The 14,064-nt window shown below is 48.1% G+C and overlaps 1 protein-coding gene across 5 annotated transcripts in view; it reads left to right on the top strand.

The window, feature by feature from the left end:
* The window catches only part of LARGE1 (LARGE xylosyl- and glucuronyltransferase 1), a 596,040-nt gene extending 583,822 nt beyond the window's left edge, over window positions 1-12,218 (top strand). For all 5 annotated transcript variants that reach the window (XM_082348930.1, XM_082348932.1, XM_082348931.1 and 2 more), the window contains 3 exons: window positions 4,039-4,185; window positions 8,002-8,197; window positions 10,616-12,218. In XM_082348930.1, coding sequence (XP_082205056.1) covers window positions 4,039-4,185; window positions 8,002-8,197; window positions 10,616-10,813 — 541 coding nt within the window. In that variant the 3' untranslated portion in view covers window positions 10,814-12,218. The remainder of the gene's footprint in view (window positions 1-4,038; window positions 4,186-8,001; window positions 8,198-10,615) is intronic.
* Window positions 12,219-14,064: the final 1,846 nt, after the last annotated feature.

The raw sequence follows: 14,064 nt of genomic DNA, 5'->3' as shown, positions 1-14,064 counted from the left end.
TTGAAGGGGTCCTGGACAAGGGCAAGTGGATCAATCAGTATTCTTCAGAGAAACAGAACCGTAGGATGGTTAGATGGCTGGATAGTGATTTTAAGGAATTGTGACGACTGGCGAGTTTGAAATCCATAGAGCATGTCAGTAGGCTGGAAACTCAGGCAGGATTTCTCTGTGACAGTTTTGGGGCAGAATTCCTTCTTTCCCAGTTAAGCTCAGTTTTTGCTCTGAAGGCCTTCAACTGATTGGAGGAGGCCCACCCACATTTATCAAGGGTAAGGGCCTTTACTTAAAGTCAGCTGATTCTAAATGTTAATCACATCCACAAAATACCTTCACAGCAACATCTAGACCTGCTTCTAAGGCAAAATGGGGTTATTATAGAAGCCTCTTCTTGGAATAGAAGATAATTCCCTCTCTCATGGTCCCTGTACATAGGGGCAGCTCTGAGCTGTGCTTCCCCGTGTGAAGCCCTGGCCGGGACCGACTGTTTGACCATCCAGCTGGGCAGCACAGCCCAGCCTAATTGACACATAAAACTAACCATCAGGAATAGCAGCCATCATGTAGTCAGCACCTAGCGTGTGCCAGGCACTGCACCAGCACTTCTGCACGCACCGTGTGCTTTTTCTCATCAAAGTATTTACCCCATGCATGAACTTGGAGACTCAGAAGGGTTCAAGTGACTTGCCCAAGAGGAGTGGTGGAGTCAGCTAGAAGCCAAGTTTGCCTGGTTATTACTGCACCAGACTGCCTTCCAAAATCTTCAGTTTGAATACTCTAGATTAACCAGTCTCAGAGAGATGAATGATGGGACCCAGAACCACTCGGCTGGTCAGAGCTGGCTGCAGAACGCAGGTTTCTTGGCTCCCAGGCCAGCCTTCCCACCTCGCCATCCTGCCCTCCCCTGCTCCTGGAGGATTCTGCACTGGAAACACTCCATCCCCTGCTAGACTCGCCTTCCAGGTAGAGCATGGCCACAGACCATGCAACTCCAGGTGGTCAGCAGGCCCAGCCAAGGTAATATGTGCTAGCAGGACACAGTGCAGGAAAGCCCAGGCTGCCATTACTATCTCAAGAAACAGATGTGCTCAGAGTTGGTGCCTTGAAACCACTTTGTTGCTGAAACAACTTCCTAATGAGACCCATTCAGGACATCAGTATCAAAGCCTCCTTGAACTGAGGCTGAAACGGACCTGTCTAGTGACAAATCCATCTCCGTGGCATTTTGTGTTTTAGCGAGGTTAAAGGGAATTTGCAGAAAACACTTGAGAGTCTGATGCTCTCTGTGCAGAGGGAGATAAGGTTTTCTAGGACTCAGTTTTGCAGGGCATGCTGCTGACTGGGTCTGCTTACTCTGGGCCTTGCAATATATTGGTGGGTTTGTTGCAAGCAACAGAAACCAGTGCTAGGCACTTAATTAAACTGAAAAGAAATCAAAGGGGGGAAAATGTTGAATGGTTTATCTTATGGAATCAAAGTAGGATTTGGAAAACCAATACTTGGGACCATAATTAACCCTGGGCAGCTCCGGAGCCCTCGCAGTAGAAGTTCAGAAACCTCTGGAGTGTTGCCTGATGTGAGTGCAAGTCAGCTCTGTGATCTCCAGTCTCTGCATCTGTTCAGATTTCCAGGAGTGAGAAACTGATTTGCTCAGCCCAAGTGTCTACCCCTGAACACCCGGCCCTGGCCAGGGCTTCACCTGTGTCAGCATAGCTCAGAGCTGCCCCTATGTACCGGGACCATGAGAGGGGGAATTATCTTCTATTCCAAGAAGTGGCTTCTATAATAACCTTGACTGTAATAGTAATTTGGGGTTTATATAGATAGAGACGTCCATGTTCATAGATCTCTATATCTACTGTGTATGTGTGTACACTTCACCATTCCCTTCATGGTTCAGCCCTCCTAGCCTCCCACTCCATTTCCATAGCAATCATATCTTCAAATAATTAGCTGCAAATACAATCTCGAGCCCCAATTTAGAGATACTTGCCCTTGGGCTTTAAGCATCCTGAGACATTTCAGATGAGAATGTAAGCACCAGGTGGGAAGAGACTTCGGATGTTTTGTTCTGTATTTCCAAGTGCCAAGCACAGTGCCTGGCACGTAGAAGGTGCTCGGTGATTGTTGAATGAATAGCAACCACCCATCAGTGCTGGGACATCTTCCCTCCTCCCTCCAGGGGCTTTGCCATCTTGATCCAAGGGTATTCTTTAGACCCATATGTCCCATCCCTAACACCCATATCTGTAAATAAGGTACATACCTCTCCTGGGGGAAAGGTAATGAGCTCCAGCTCTGCCCATGTCCAGTGTAGGGTTGATATGAAAGAGAATGCCTGGCCATCAGTAAGGAAACCTCGGGTGTTTGGATGAAGTCATTGCTCAGAGAAGACAAAGAGAGAAATGCAGGCCAAAACAGGGTGACTCAGACCTCTGGTCCTCCAACCAGCTACATACAGCTCACCCAGATTCTATCTTGGTGTCATCGTTTATAAATCTCCCCTGAAATAGTGACATGAGGGCCATGTATTATTTGGTATATAGTTAACTTAGGCATAATTATAAAGAGTGAACTGCAGCTGATATTTGGAGGATTCCCACGTCAATTTCCAGTCTATCTCAACCACCCCCTCTGCACTGGGAGCTGGTGAGACCCCTTAACCAAGAGTGGTTTCTGAGACCTGTCCTTATCCTGACCTGGTCCAGGTTCCCCCTCACTTGTTGCTTCCAAACGCTGCTGCCATTCTTCCTGGATCGCCGCTCTGTTCTCGTCCCACGCTGGCCAGGGCTAACACGTTCCTTCCTTGTAGGGTGGCTCTTGGCAGACCAGCCCCGGTCCGTGCGTATGCACAGGCTCAGACTCCTGTTGAGTGAAAGTGACTTTAAGCAGCAAGCAGTTCTATTGCTCTGGAGGGCCGCTGCTTCCAGTACTTTTGCAAAGTGCCTTCCATGCCTCGCATTACCCCAAGGGAGACTGCTTTCTCTGTCTCAGAGATAATGAGCAGACAGCCCAGGCTGGCCTGAGACCTGAGGGTCACTGGTCTGAGCAGGAAGCCCGCATGAAGTATCAAAGCCACGGCCGAAGAGATGCTGGAAGGTGAAGCCAGGGAAGAGGACAGCACTGCCGTGTAATAGGGACCATTTGTCGCTTCCAGCCTGCCATGTGCCAGGTGTACCAAACAGTACTAGTATTTCTGTTACCTTGTCCGGTCTCCACAGCAGCTCAGGGGCGAGTTATTATGGCCCCGTTTTAGGGAGGAACCTGAGGTCGTGAGAAGCTAAATCACTTGTATACTATGGCAAGACTCCTAAAGTGGCAGAGCTAGGATTTAAATCCTGTCTGTGTTGATTGCAAGCCTCGTGCACTGTGACCTTTCTGGGCCTTTCTCTCTTTCAAAGGATGGCCACAGAGCTGGGCCATGGCAGATAAATCCAGAAGGCAGGACATGGGTCTCAGAGAAGCAGAAGGCCAGGCTCAAAGGCCAGGAGTGAATGAGAGGACGAGGGATGGCAGAGCTCTGGCGCATTGGTTGCTGGCTGCGTGGGGTGTGTCTGGCCAGTTTGAAGGCTCGGGATGTGAAGGAGTGAAAGGATTGAAGAGTCACAGAGACGGGACCCACAAATGCCCAAGTTGGTGATCACCTCATTAGCTTTATGTCCCACTCTCCTGTGGCCAGTGGTGCACTAGGAGCACGTGGCCGACGCAGCGGACCCAGCAAGTAGGCACATCTCCAAACCCTGTGCATCCCAGACACTTGGCTTTTGCACTTGGCTCTGACAGGGGCACACACTATGAAAGTGAGGGAGGGTCCCCAGCCTCTCTGTTCACTCTCCAGGAAGACTCTGCTCTCTGGTCCAGAGACAGCAGGGCCCCCAAGTGGCGTTGGACCAGCCACCTGGCCTCCCCGGGCCTCGGATCCCCCATCTTTAACCCGAGAGGCTGACCCCTCCCTGTGCCAACCACCTCCACGCCGTCCCGTGGGGAAGGCCTCTGCCTGGCATCACAGGGACCCTGTCTCTCTTCCTGCCCACTCTCCAGGAAGTCTGTCATCCAGCTCGACCTTGCCAACACCAAGAAGGTGATGATCGTCCCTGCGTTCGAGACGCTGCGCTACCGGCTCTCCTTCCCCAAGTCGAAGGCAGAGTTGCTGTCGATGCTGGACATGGGGACCCTCTTCACGTTCAGGTGAGTGGCCCTCACTGCCGCCTCCTGGGGGAGGGGGGAGCCTGAAGCCCTTCTCGCTCCTGGGAACCCAGGCGCCAGAGCTGCTGGCCCAGACAGTTGTCACTGGCATTAGACCATTTTAAGGCCAAAAAAAGCACCGCTGGCCCCAAACTGTGTGCTTGGAGTGTTGTTTCTCTTCCCACGTGCCACGCGCTTTTTGTACATGTATGATCGACCTGTGTGTCCACATGCAAGGACAGGAACACTGGGCAGGGCAGTCGGCTTATTTCTTCTCCTACTTCACTCAGTTTAAGTTCCGCTCCTGTCTCCCGGCTCTGATTCCTCTCTTGGTTTGTTTGTCCATTCAGTCATTTGGTAAGTGCGTTTCGTCGTGTTAGTGCCGTGGAGGCCGTCTCCCTTTTTCTTGTGGGTGGTCTGTTCTCCGAGGTCCTCGGGCCTGGGGTGGGCAGCAGTAGCTTCAGCCACTAAAGTTATCAAGGTGACTCCAAGGTTGGACACAACAGATGCGGCAGCTGACTTTCCTGTTGCCCAAGTGACAGTTTCAAACAAACCCTTCATTTCCCTGATTTCCTAGACCCCTGAGTCCTGCAGAAACATCGCAGAAGAGCTACCCTTCCGCCTGTCCAAAGGGCCCAGAGAGTCTGCAGGATAGCACAGGCGCCAATGGCTTCTGTCTGCAGGGGACAGGCTACAGCATTAAGGGTAGAGCCCCTGGGGGGGGAGTAGGAATCCTGCTCGGTCTCTTGACAGAGCAGCTGGAAGAAAGAGAGAGCTGCGCCTTCCTTCTGCTTCCATTTTAAAGAGAGACCTCCCTTTTGAACCGTGTAAGAATGGCCAACACTTCCTTTGAGCTAAAGAACATACATTTCTAGGCAATCTGAATTTTATTGGAAAGATCATAATAACTTAGGTTTTCATACCACTGTTAAGTCACTAGAAGTTTCTGGAAGGTTTTCTCAAACATTATTTTGTGGAATAATTTTATCAGGTAGGTTATTCATGCAACGATTCAGAGATGCTGCCTTTTCACCTTTTATACAGATAAAGGAATTGAGGAGTGGAGTGGTCCTGGGGGAGCCAGGACTCAAACTCCAGCCTTCTTCCTCCCTCCAGAATTCTGGAAAGTAGCCTCAAAGAGTTAATACTCCACCAACCAATCCTCCTTTCTTTTTGGAAAAAAACAATAACTACCGTTTATTGAGTGCTTAACATGAGCCAGGCACTGTGATCACCTCCTTTAATCCTCGCAACAAATCCATGAGGCAGATATGTTGTCCCCATTTTACAGATAAAGAAACCGAGGCTCTGAGAGGCTACATAACTTGCCAGGCCACACAGCCAGTACATGACAGAGCCCGGATTCAGCCCAGGTCTGAGGAACTACAGAGCCTGTGCCCTTAACCGAAGTACCGTCAGACCACTGATCGAGTCCTGAATTTTCTTACCAGTGTTTGAAGATGCATGCAAAAATAGAGGCTCTAGATGCCATAGCCTGATAGCTGACCACCCGGCAAATTTCCAAGACATCCTTCCTTCCATCTCCATCCCCAGATTATTTAAGAACTCATTTCAAGGCCAAGTCCGTGGGCCTGAGAGCTGGGGTTTGGCCTGCTGTGTCCGTGATTGCTGCTCTGGCCAACAGCTTGCAAGCCACCATGCCGAGTGCTAAATGACAGACCTTCCCTCCGAGAAATTGCTTTTGTCACCTTCACTCCAAACGATGAACTCTTAAGCCTCCTAGCAGCTGAAACCTACTCCGCCCTGCGCCTGGAATGAGAAATCACCCACACACCTACACATCCGTCCTCCAGGGCGGCGGTTCTGAGTGTGGTCCCTGGACCACTAGCCTCAGCGTCCCCTGGGAGCTTGTTAGAAACGCCAGGTCTCAAGCCCCGCCCCAGACCTACTGGATCAGAAACTCTGGGGGTGGAACCCAGAAATCTGTTAGAAAATAGTCCTCCAGGGGATTCTGATACACACTCACGCTGGAGACCCTCTGCTCAAAGCAGAGTGCCCCACGTCTCTTCTAAGCAACATCCCACAAGGTGTACCCAGGAAATCTCTCTCATCACTGTGTTTGGAGGCTGAGGATGGTCTCAGAAAGCAAGTCCTGGAGACCACTGTCTACTGGTCTGACAGTAGGTTTCTTGGGGCATTTTCTGAAGCTTTTCTTTCTAGAATGTTCTTTTTCTTGGGCCCCGTCTGTTCTTTCACTAGAGTCTCAGCCTGCTGCCATCTCTTTGTAGCTTCCAGAGGCACATTCCTGCCCCACTAACTGGCTTCTGTCTCAGGTACCTCTCAAGTTTTTAGAGTGCTCATTCATTCATTAATCTGTTCAACTTAGTGCACAGCCATTGACTACTTGCTCTAGATATAGGCCAGAGAGTGCGGTGACAGTGACATATAAGAGAGGTAACCCAGCATAGTGGTTAAAGGTCCTGGCCCTTGAGCCAGGCTGCCTAGGTTTGAATCTCAACTCCGCCACTGCTATTTGTAACTTGACACTGGGCACGTAATAAGAATTTAAAACTATAGGTATAGCATGTACAATATAACCAGTATAGAGTAAGTGCTTACTAAATACTGGCTTATTATCATTATTTTTGTATGGTTGTCTTCATTTTTACTGCTATATAACAAATTACCACAAGTTTTGAAGCTCAAAACAATACAAATTTATTATCTCTCAGTCTCTGAGGGTCAGAGGTCCAAGCATGGAATGTCTGGATTCTCTGCTTAGGGTTTCGTTTGGCTGAAATCAAAGTGTGGGCAAGGCTGCAGTTGTCCCTAGAGGGTGTGGTTCTCCTCCAGGCTCACTGGTTGTTGGCAGAATTCCTTTCCTTGTCATTGTAGGCCTGCCATGTGGCCCCCATAGGCATCTCACGCATGGCTTTTTGCTTTCTTCCAGACTCAGATTTAAAGGTTCACATGATTAAGTCAGGCCTACCCCCCATAATCTCCCTTGTAATTAATCTAAAGTCAACTGATTAGTAACCATAATTACATGTACTAAATCCCTTTTGCCATATAATGTAGCATAATCACAGAGGTGATACCATAGTCACAGGTTCTGCCTCAAGAGGGAGAACATTATACAAGGGCAGGGTCACCCAGAAGAGAGTCTTCTGCCTTCCACAATGGTCCCTGGTAGGAATGACCCTATTACAGACTAACATGCAGTTCCATATAAATGACAGAGAGCACTCCAGAAACTCATGTACCCTTTCATAGTGATAGCCTCTTCATTAGTAAAGGATGTAGATAGTGGACTGTATTCGTTGCTGCAACAAAGTACTACAAACTGGGTGGCTTAAAGTGACAGAAACTTATTCTCACCATTCTTCAAGCCAGAAGTCCAAAATCAAGGTGATGGTAGTTCCTGGCTTCCTCCAAAGGCTCTAGGGAAGATTTCTTTCGTGCCTCTTTCCAGCTTCTGGTGGTTGCCAGCAATCCTTGGCGTTCCTTGGCTTGTAGGTGTATCACTTCAATTTCTGCCTTCATCTTCACATGGCATTCTTCCTGTGTATCTCCGTATCCAAAATTTCCTCTTGTAAGGACACCAGCCTTTGGATTAGACCCTGCAATAATCCACTATGACCTCTTGTTAACTTGATACATGTGCAAAGACCTTCTTTGGTCATGTTCTCGGGTACTAGGGGTTAGGGCTTGAACATAGCTTTTGCGGGGGGCAGGGGACAAAATTCAACCCACAACAAGGACTATATCAGCACATAGCTCTTCATCCTCCAAACCAGCAGCATTGGGAAAGCTGAGCTTCCTTCCCTCCACTCAGTGGCTTTTCTCCATGTGTCCCAGGTACCACGTCTGGACTAAAGGCCACGCACCCACAAACTTTGCCAAGTGGCGGACCGCCACCACGCCTTACCGGGTTGAGTGGGAGGCCGATTTCGAGCCGTATGTTGTCGTGAGACGGGACTGCCCTGAGTACGACCGGAGGTTTGTGGGCTTTGGCTGGAACAAGGTGGCTCACATCATGGAACTGGATGCCCAGGTGAGAAGAGTGGGACGTTATGGACCCGGTGCTGTGGGGAAAGGGGAGGCCTGGATCTTAAAGCCGGAAGGGCCTTGGAGATAAGACGCGGGGACCAGAGAAGGAACACAACGTGTTCAGGGATCTGGAGTGAGAAGATGACAGTACTCACTCTCAGGGCTGTTGATTCCCAAACCTTTTCTCTTTCTTCTCCCTTGAGTAACAGACAGTTGGGTTCCCAGCCAGGACTCAGGCACATGTGAGTGTCCTGTGACAAACCATTTCACCCCCTCATCCTCATTCAACCCAGTGATGAAGACAAGCAAATGATGACCATTCATCACTCAGCCTGTGAGTCATGTAACTGACACAAAGCATTCTAGGAGTTCGGTATAAATGACACAAAGCACGCAGCTGAGGAGCAGCTATTTATTCTACCCTGTAACTAAAAGAGGGATGATTTTCAGGCTGTATTTAATCATGACACCTTTTCATTCATTCAACTAATACTTAACTGAGCACCTACTTCAAAAGAAATCTCCTGCAGAATTCTAATAGGTTAAACCAGGGGTCTGCAAAGCTTTTCTCCAAAGAACCAGATAGTAAATTTGGGAGGCTTTGTGGGACCTACAGGTTTCTTTTTCAACTACTCAGTTCTGCCATTGTCGTTCAGTTGTAGACAGTATCTAAAGAATGGACGTGGCTGTGTTCCAATAAAACTTTATTTATTAAAGAACATGCAGCCGGCCAGACACACCACAGCTTGGCAACCCCTGTGTCAAACAAACAAGAGCAAAGCTATTCTGGTTGAGTTAGGAGCAGGATGCTTAGGCCCCCCAACCCCACCCTTTGGTCTCTCTGTATGCTGTTCCCCAGGGCACCTCCTCTCGGAGCGCAGTGTAAATATTTCTCAACAGGGGCATCCTGAATTCAGAAAAAGCAACCGATGCCCAGTGCTGGCTGCCCTCAGTCACCTGGAGAACCTTCCAACAGTTCCGGTGTGTTTGAGAGCAGTCCCAGGTGATTTGAATAAGCCTCTAGGGTTGCAAAGCACTGATGTAGATAGAAGGTTATGGAAGAGTGTCCATATTTAACAACGGAGAGCACGACCTGTAGTGTCCATTTTTTCAGTCTTGGAGGTGGTCCAGTGCTGCTCACAAACAGAAATGCTTAGTCTGCCTCAGCTTCTGCTTGAGAGGAGTGTCGTAGTATTCGTGCATCCGGCAGTGTGGTGAGGTGAACTGGTTCAATAAAGTTAATTTTTCCAGCACTGAGACCTGGGCTTTGTTTTAGACAATTTTGACAGAACTCTTGAAAATTTGTTGCATATTCTCCTTGCTTTGCCAAACATAATTTTACCCTTTCTAGTGATTTTTACCCTTTCTAGTGATTTAGGGAGATAATGAGTACACACCTGACAGGTAATCCAGCCACACCTATAGGAGCTGGTGGGATTGGTAGGGCTCTTTGTCCCCACGTGAAAAATCCCAGACAGCTAAGCCCTGGGAGTTCTTGCATTTTCTTTTCATGGTTTTCCTCACTCCTTCCTCACCATCAACTGTCATTTCTGGCTGCTGTCAGTATTCCTGCACCTGTAACAGCCACCTTTCCCCATCTTGATGTTTCCCTTTGAGTTTATGCTGATCTGCTCTGGGCTGGGAAACTAGATGACCAAAGCTTATCAGACATTCTGTCCAAAGTCAGAGACTGTAATTCTGAGTGCAGCTGTGCTGGTTCTCCTTTGAGTTACACATCCCGAATTTATGTCACCTGTTTTGGCTATTTAGAAGCATTTTATTTTTTATCTGAGTTCCTATCTATGTTCCGCAAAGTGGAGAATACCATACGATGACTCGTCGTAAGGCTGTGTGGGTGAGAATTTTGGTGTTTGTTTTTTGTTGGGGGTTTTTTGTTTTGTTTTTGCGAATTTTGTTCTTGATGAGCTTCAGTCCAGTGGAGCATCTTTTTCCTCATTCCTTTTTTGTCCCCTCTTTTGTACTAATCTGACGAGACTGTTAAATCTCATCAGACCCTATGAGAAGTCACATAAGCAGACATCACTTAATCGAGCAAGAGAGTCTCCTGTGGCTGGTGTCATTCTAGAGCAAACATGTGGGTGTGTACTCACACTTAATCAGGCATTTTTTCTGGGCCATGAGCTCTGCCCAGCGCTCTCCATACATTGCTGGTCATCCCGCAAGGTGGGTATTATTACTTTCACTTTATAGCTGGGAAAACTAAGGCTCAGAGAAGCCAGGTAATGTGTCCAAGGTCATGGAGACAGCGCTGAACTGCTCCCCTCCACATGGTGGTGCTGTCCTGCTTACTGGTGTCATTCACCACTTACTCCTTGGCTTAGTCAGGCAGCCATCCGCTTGGGTGTTCATCATACATCACTGGGGGCTCTGCAGGTCTCACACTGCTCTTGTCTGCTTCCAGGAGTATGAATTCATCGTGCTGCCCAACGCGTACATGATCCACATGCCCCACGCCCCTAGCTTCGACATCACCAAGTTCCGGTCCAACAAGCAATACCGCATCTGTCTCAAAACCCTGAAGGAAGAGTTTCAGCAGGACATGTCCCGCCGCTACGGCTTTGCCGCCCTCAAATATCTCACGGCCGAGAACAATAGCTAGCACCAAGAAGCCCATCACAAGGGAGAGACGTTCTGCAGGGGGAGAGCCACTTGCTGTTTGGGGCCCAGCCTTCAAACTCAAATTGAGCACCGCTGTTTTTGGTTTGTTTTTATTTGTCTCTTTGGCCCAACAAAGCTGCCCTCCCTACGGAGATCTGGGACAAGGATCCGGCCGGTCCCTCTCTGGCCTATGACCCATCACTCCCAGAGCGTGGAAGAACAGCCCACCTACGTGGTCTCTCCAAGAATGGGACCCAGAGAGTGAGAGGGAGCAAGGGGGTTATCCTACCGCAAAGGCACACCACCAGGCAGGTCTTCAGGATATTCTCATTGCTTTTTTTTTAAAAAAAAAAAAGAGAAGGCAGGGTGTAGGGGTTAGCCATCCAAGGAAATAAAAGCAAAAAAATGTCTCTTCATCAGAGAAGACTTTCTTCTTCACCCTGCAGTTCAACTGGGTATCCAAAAGGAGGGCCCCCCAATGATCGGAACTGTTTGGGAAAACCCAGTGGGGACACTGTACTTGGCAGGACCTAGACGTGGGATTAGTTGGTTCTTTATCCTCAAGGTCACTCTTGATTTGTTTTGGGGGATTTTGTTTATTTGTTTATTTTTGGTCTGGGAATCCCAAATAGAAAACCTGATCCTTTAAGGCTCTGAAGGAAAAACAGCTGCCTTAGCTGACATCCCTCTATCAATCAGCAGTGGCCCAACAAGGAGGACAGGAGTCTGCGGCCAATATTTACGTGGGTCGCCTTCTTCGGGATGGTCACCGAGGCCCCATGACCTTGAATTCCCTACTCTCCAGAATCCAGGGGCTACGATGGGGACTGTGGAAGTACAGAGACCAGCTGTTTCGCAACCAGTCACGTTTTCTATTGGCAGTGACTGATTCATGGGGACAGGGCTTTAAAGGGACGGTTTCCATGCACGCGAAAGGTACGAACCTCTCAGGCCTTTAGAAGAACTTTCATAATTCACTCGAGCCCAGTGCTGAAGATTCACAAGCCCGTTTGGAGAACTTCGGGGAAGAATGCATTGGGCTCCACCGTGTTCACGTCCACTCCGCTGCAGCTGGGACGAGGTCATGACCTCAGGCTCCCTTAGGGACCCATCCAAGGGTAGGCCAGCACCTTTACCGTTACACAGATTGAAGGGACACTGGACTTTTTAGCCATTTTCTTGAATCTTCAATGTTAATGTTGTGTTTACATTGATGAGAACAAGAGTCAGGGCCCTACTCTCTGCCGGGCTTGTTTGTATCAAGTTGCAGTGTGACCAGCAAACGCTGCATCAATAAACGAAAGTACAGACTGTTTCTTCCCCGCTCCCCTCCCACTCTTGTAAGGAGCTACTGGACACCCTTCCGTGTAGAGAGCAAAGTCGGTAAACAGCAACTTTACACTTTCTGTTCTCCCGTTGTGTTCTCTCATTGCTTGAACTTGAACCTCTTTTTTCTCTTTGCCTGAGGTTAGATCTCACTTCATGCTCCAACCCTCAGAGCATTTTCACATTTTCCATTTAGCTTCTGTCTCAATACTGAAGGCCAGATGTTTTAGGTAGCAGATGTGGGCCAGCAAGGTAAATCGTGGCAACTGTCCTGTTAATCATGAAACGCCGCAGCAGCAGCCTGATTTATGAGAGGCCCTCAATGTGTTATGCAGTCACGTGCATTCACTCAGATTTACTGAAAAATTTAGGAAAACTATTAGGACTAATCCTCACACAGATATGCATAAGTTTGTGTTATGTGTATATGTCTCATATGTGTGTGTATATATATATATCTCACATACATAAATTACATATATAGTATTTGTTATTACAAAAGTTATACATAAATACTGTAAAAAGGAAAACATCACAAAAGTATTCAAAGTTCATGTTAAAGTTTCCTTTTTCCATTGGTGTGTGGGAGCCAGCTTAGACCAGCTCACGAGAACTTATTGTGCACATCTCTTTCCTACTCCTGTGTTCAGTGACATCACCTTCGTAGCGTGAAATCATCCATGATTGGAGTATTTACACCATGGAAATCAGAAAACATCGCAAATCAGGGCCCTGCCACCCTGAGAGCCGGTTGTTAAATATCTACCCGCACACCACTGTTTTTTCCTCTCCCCTGTGCATACACACACACACGCACAGGCACTCAAACTTGCATATGCTGACGGCTCTAGTTCCTCAGTGTTGAAAATCAATTTTTAATTCCCTAAAGCCTTTTATTTTTTAAATTTTTTCATGGCCCCTGAATCATGCCCAGCCACCTTGCTTTTTCACGTGCATTTCTGTGGGTATAGTTGTGACCATATAATCTATTATCATCTGAAGTGGGTCAGCTCTGAGAATGAAGGAAGGTGCTAATTACTTTGGGACAATAGGTATAAATTGGAGGATGGTGTAGCTTCATGTACGCTGAATTTATTAAAGCCAGAAACTGACACTCCACACCAACGAGAGGAAATCCTATTTCCCCAAAGACAGGCACCTGACACTCTGAAGCTAGTCTCACTTAAGGCTAGAACTCAGATCTTGGCTGGTTCCCAAGTTCCACACAGAGGCTGCCAAGCCAGTGGAGGCTGAGGTCTGCAGCACCAACAGCGTGAATTCCCAGAACTTACATTGAGGGCAGCAGCACCTTGCCAGCCCCAGCTCATGTGTGGGGAGCTGTAGCCACTTGGGCAGAGGCAGTTGCTACAGATGCTGATTCCTTCGTATCAGTTCCCTAGGGTACAAGATGCTTGTAAATGGGGTACCCTGATGTTTTCATGCTTAAATAAGCCAAAACCATCTTGGCTTTCAGTTGGGAGGAAGGAAAGGATTCTCTCATTTAGCCCCCATAATATTCAGTGTCCGAGAGAGCTGAGATATATTGGGTAACCACTGTGAAAGGACCTTTGGCATGCAGTAGCTCGTTGAAGCCTTGCGGCAAGACAGCAAAATGGCTTACTGTTGATTGATGAGGAAACTGAGTGAGCTCTGGGAAATTCAGTAAGCCCCGCAAACTCACACAGTCGGTACACGACAGAATCAGAACTTAAACCCAAGCCTACTTTTTAAAATCCAAAGCCACGTAATCTGCAATGATGCTCTCTTCCCCAGTAGAAAAGAAACATACTAAATATTGGCAGACAAGAGGATTTGAACCTATGGAAGAGGATGAGATTCCTAGTCCTCCTTCACCATCCATCCAATAACCACACAGCCTAGACAGCAACCCCTCCTTAGGTGCTCCAGATCTTGCCATGCTCATGG

The sequence above is a fragment of the Balaenoptera borealis genome (assembly GCF_965194805.1).
Source record: "Balaenoptera borealis genome assembly, chromosome: 13".
Lineage (NCBI taxonomy): Eukaryota > Metazoa > Chordata > Mammalia > Artiodactyla > Balaenopteridae > Balaenoptera > Balaenoptera borealis.
The sequence above is the reverse complement of the archived record's forward strand: the minus strand, read 5'-3'. Positions and strand labels throughout refer to the sequence as shown.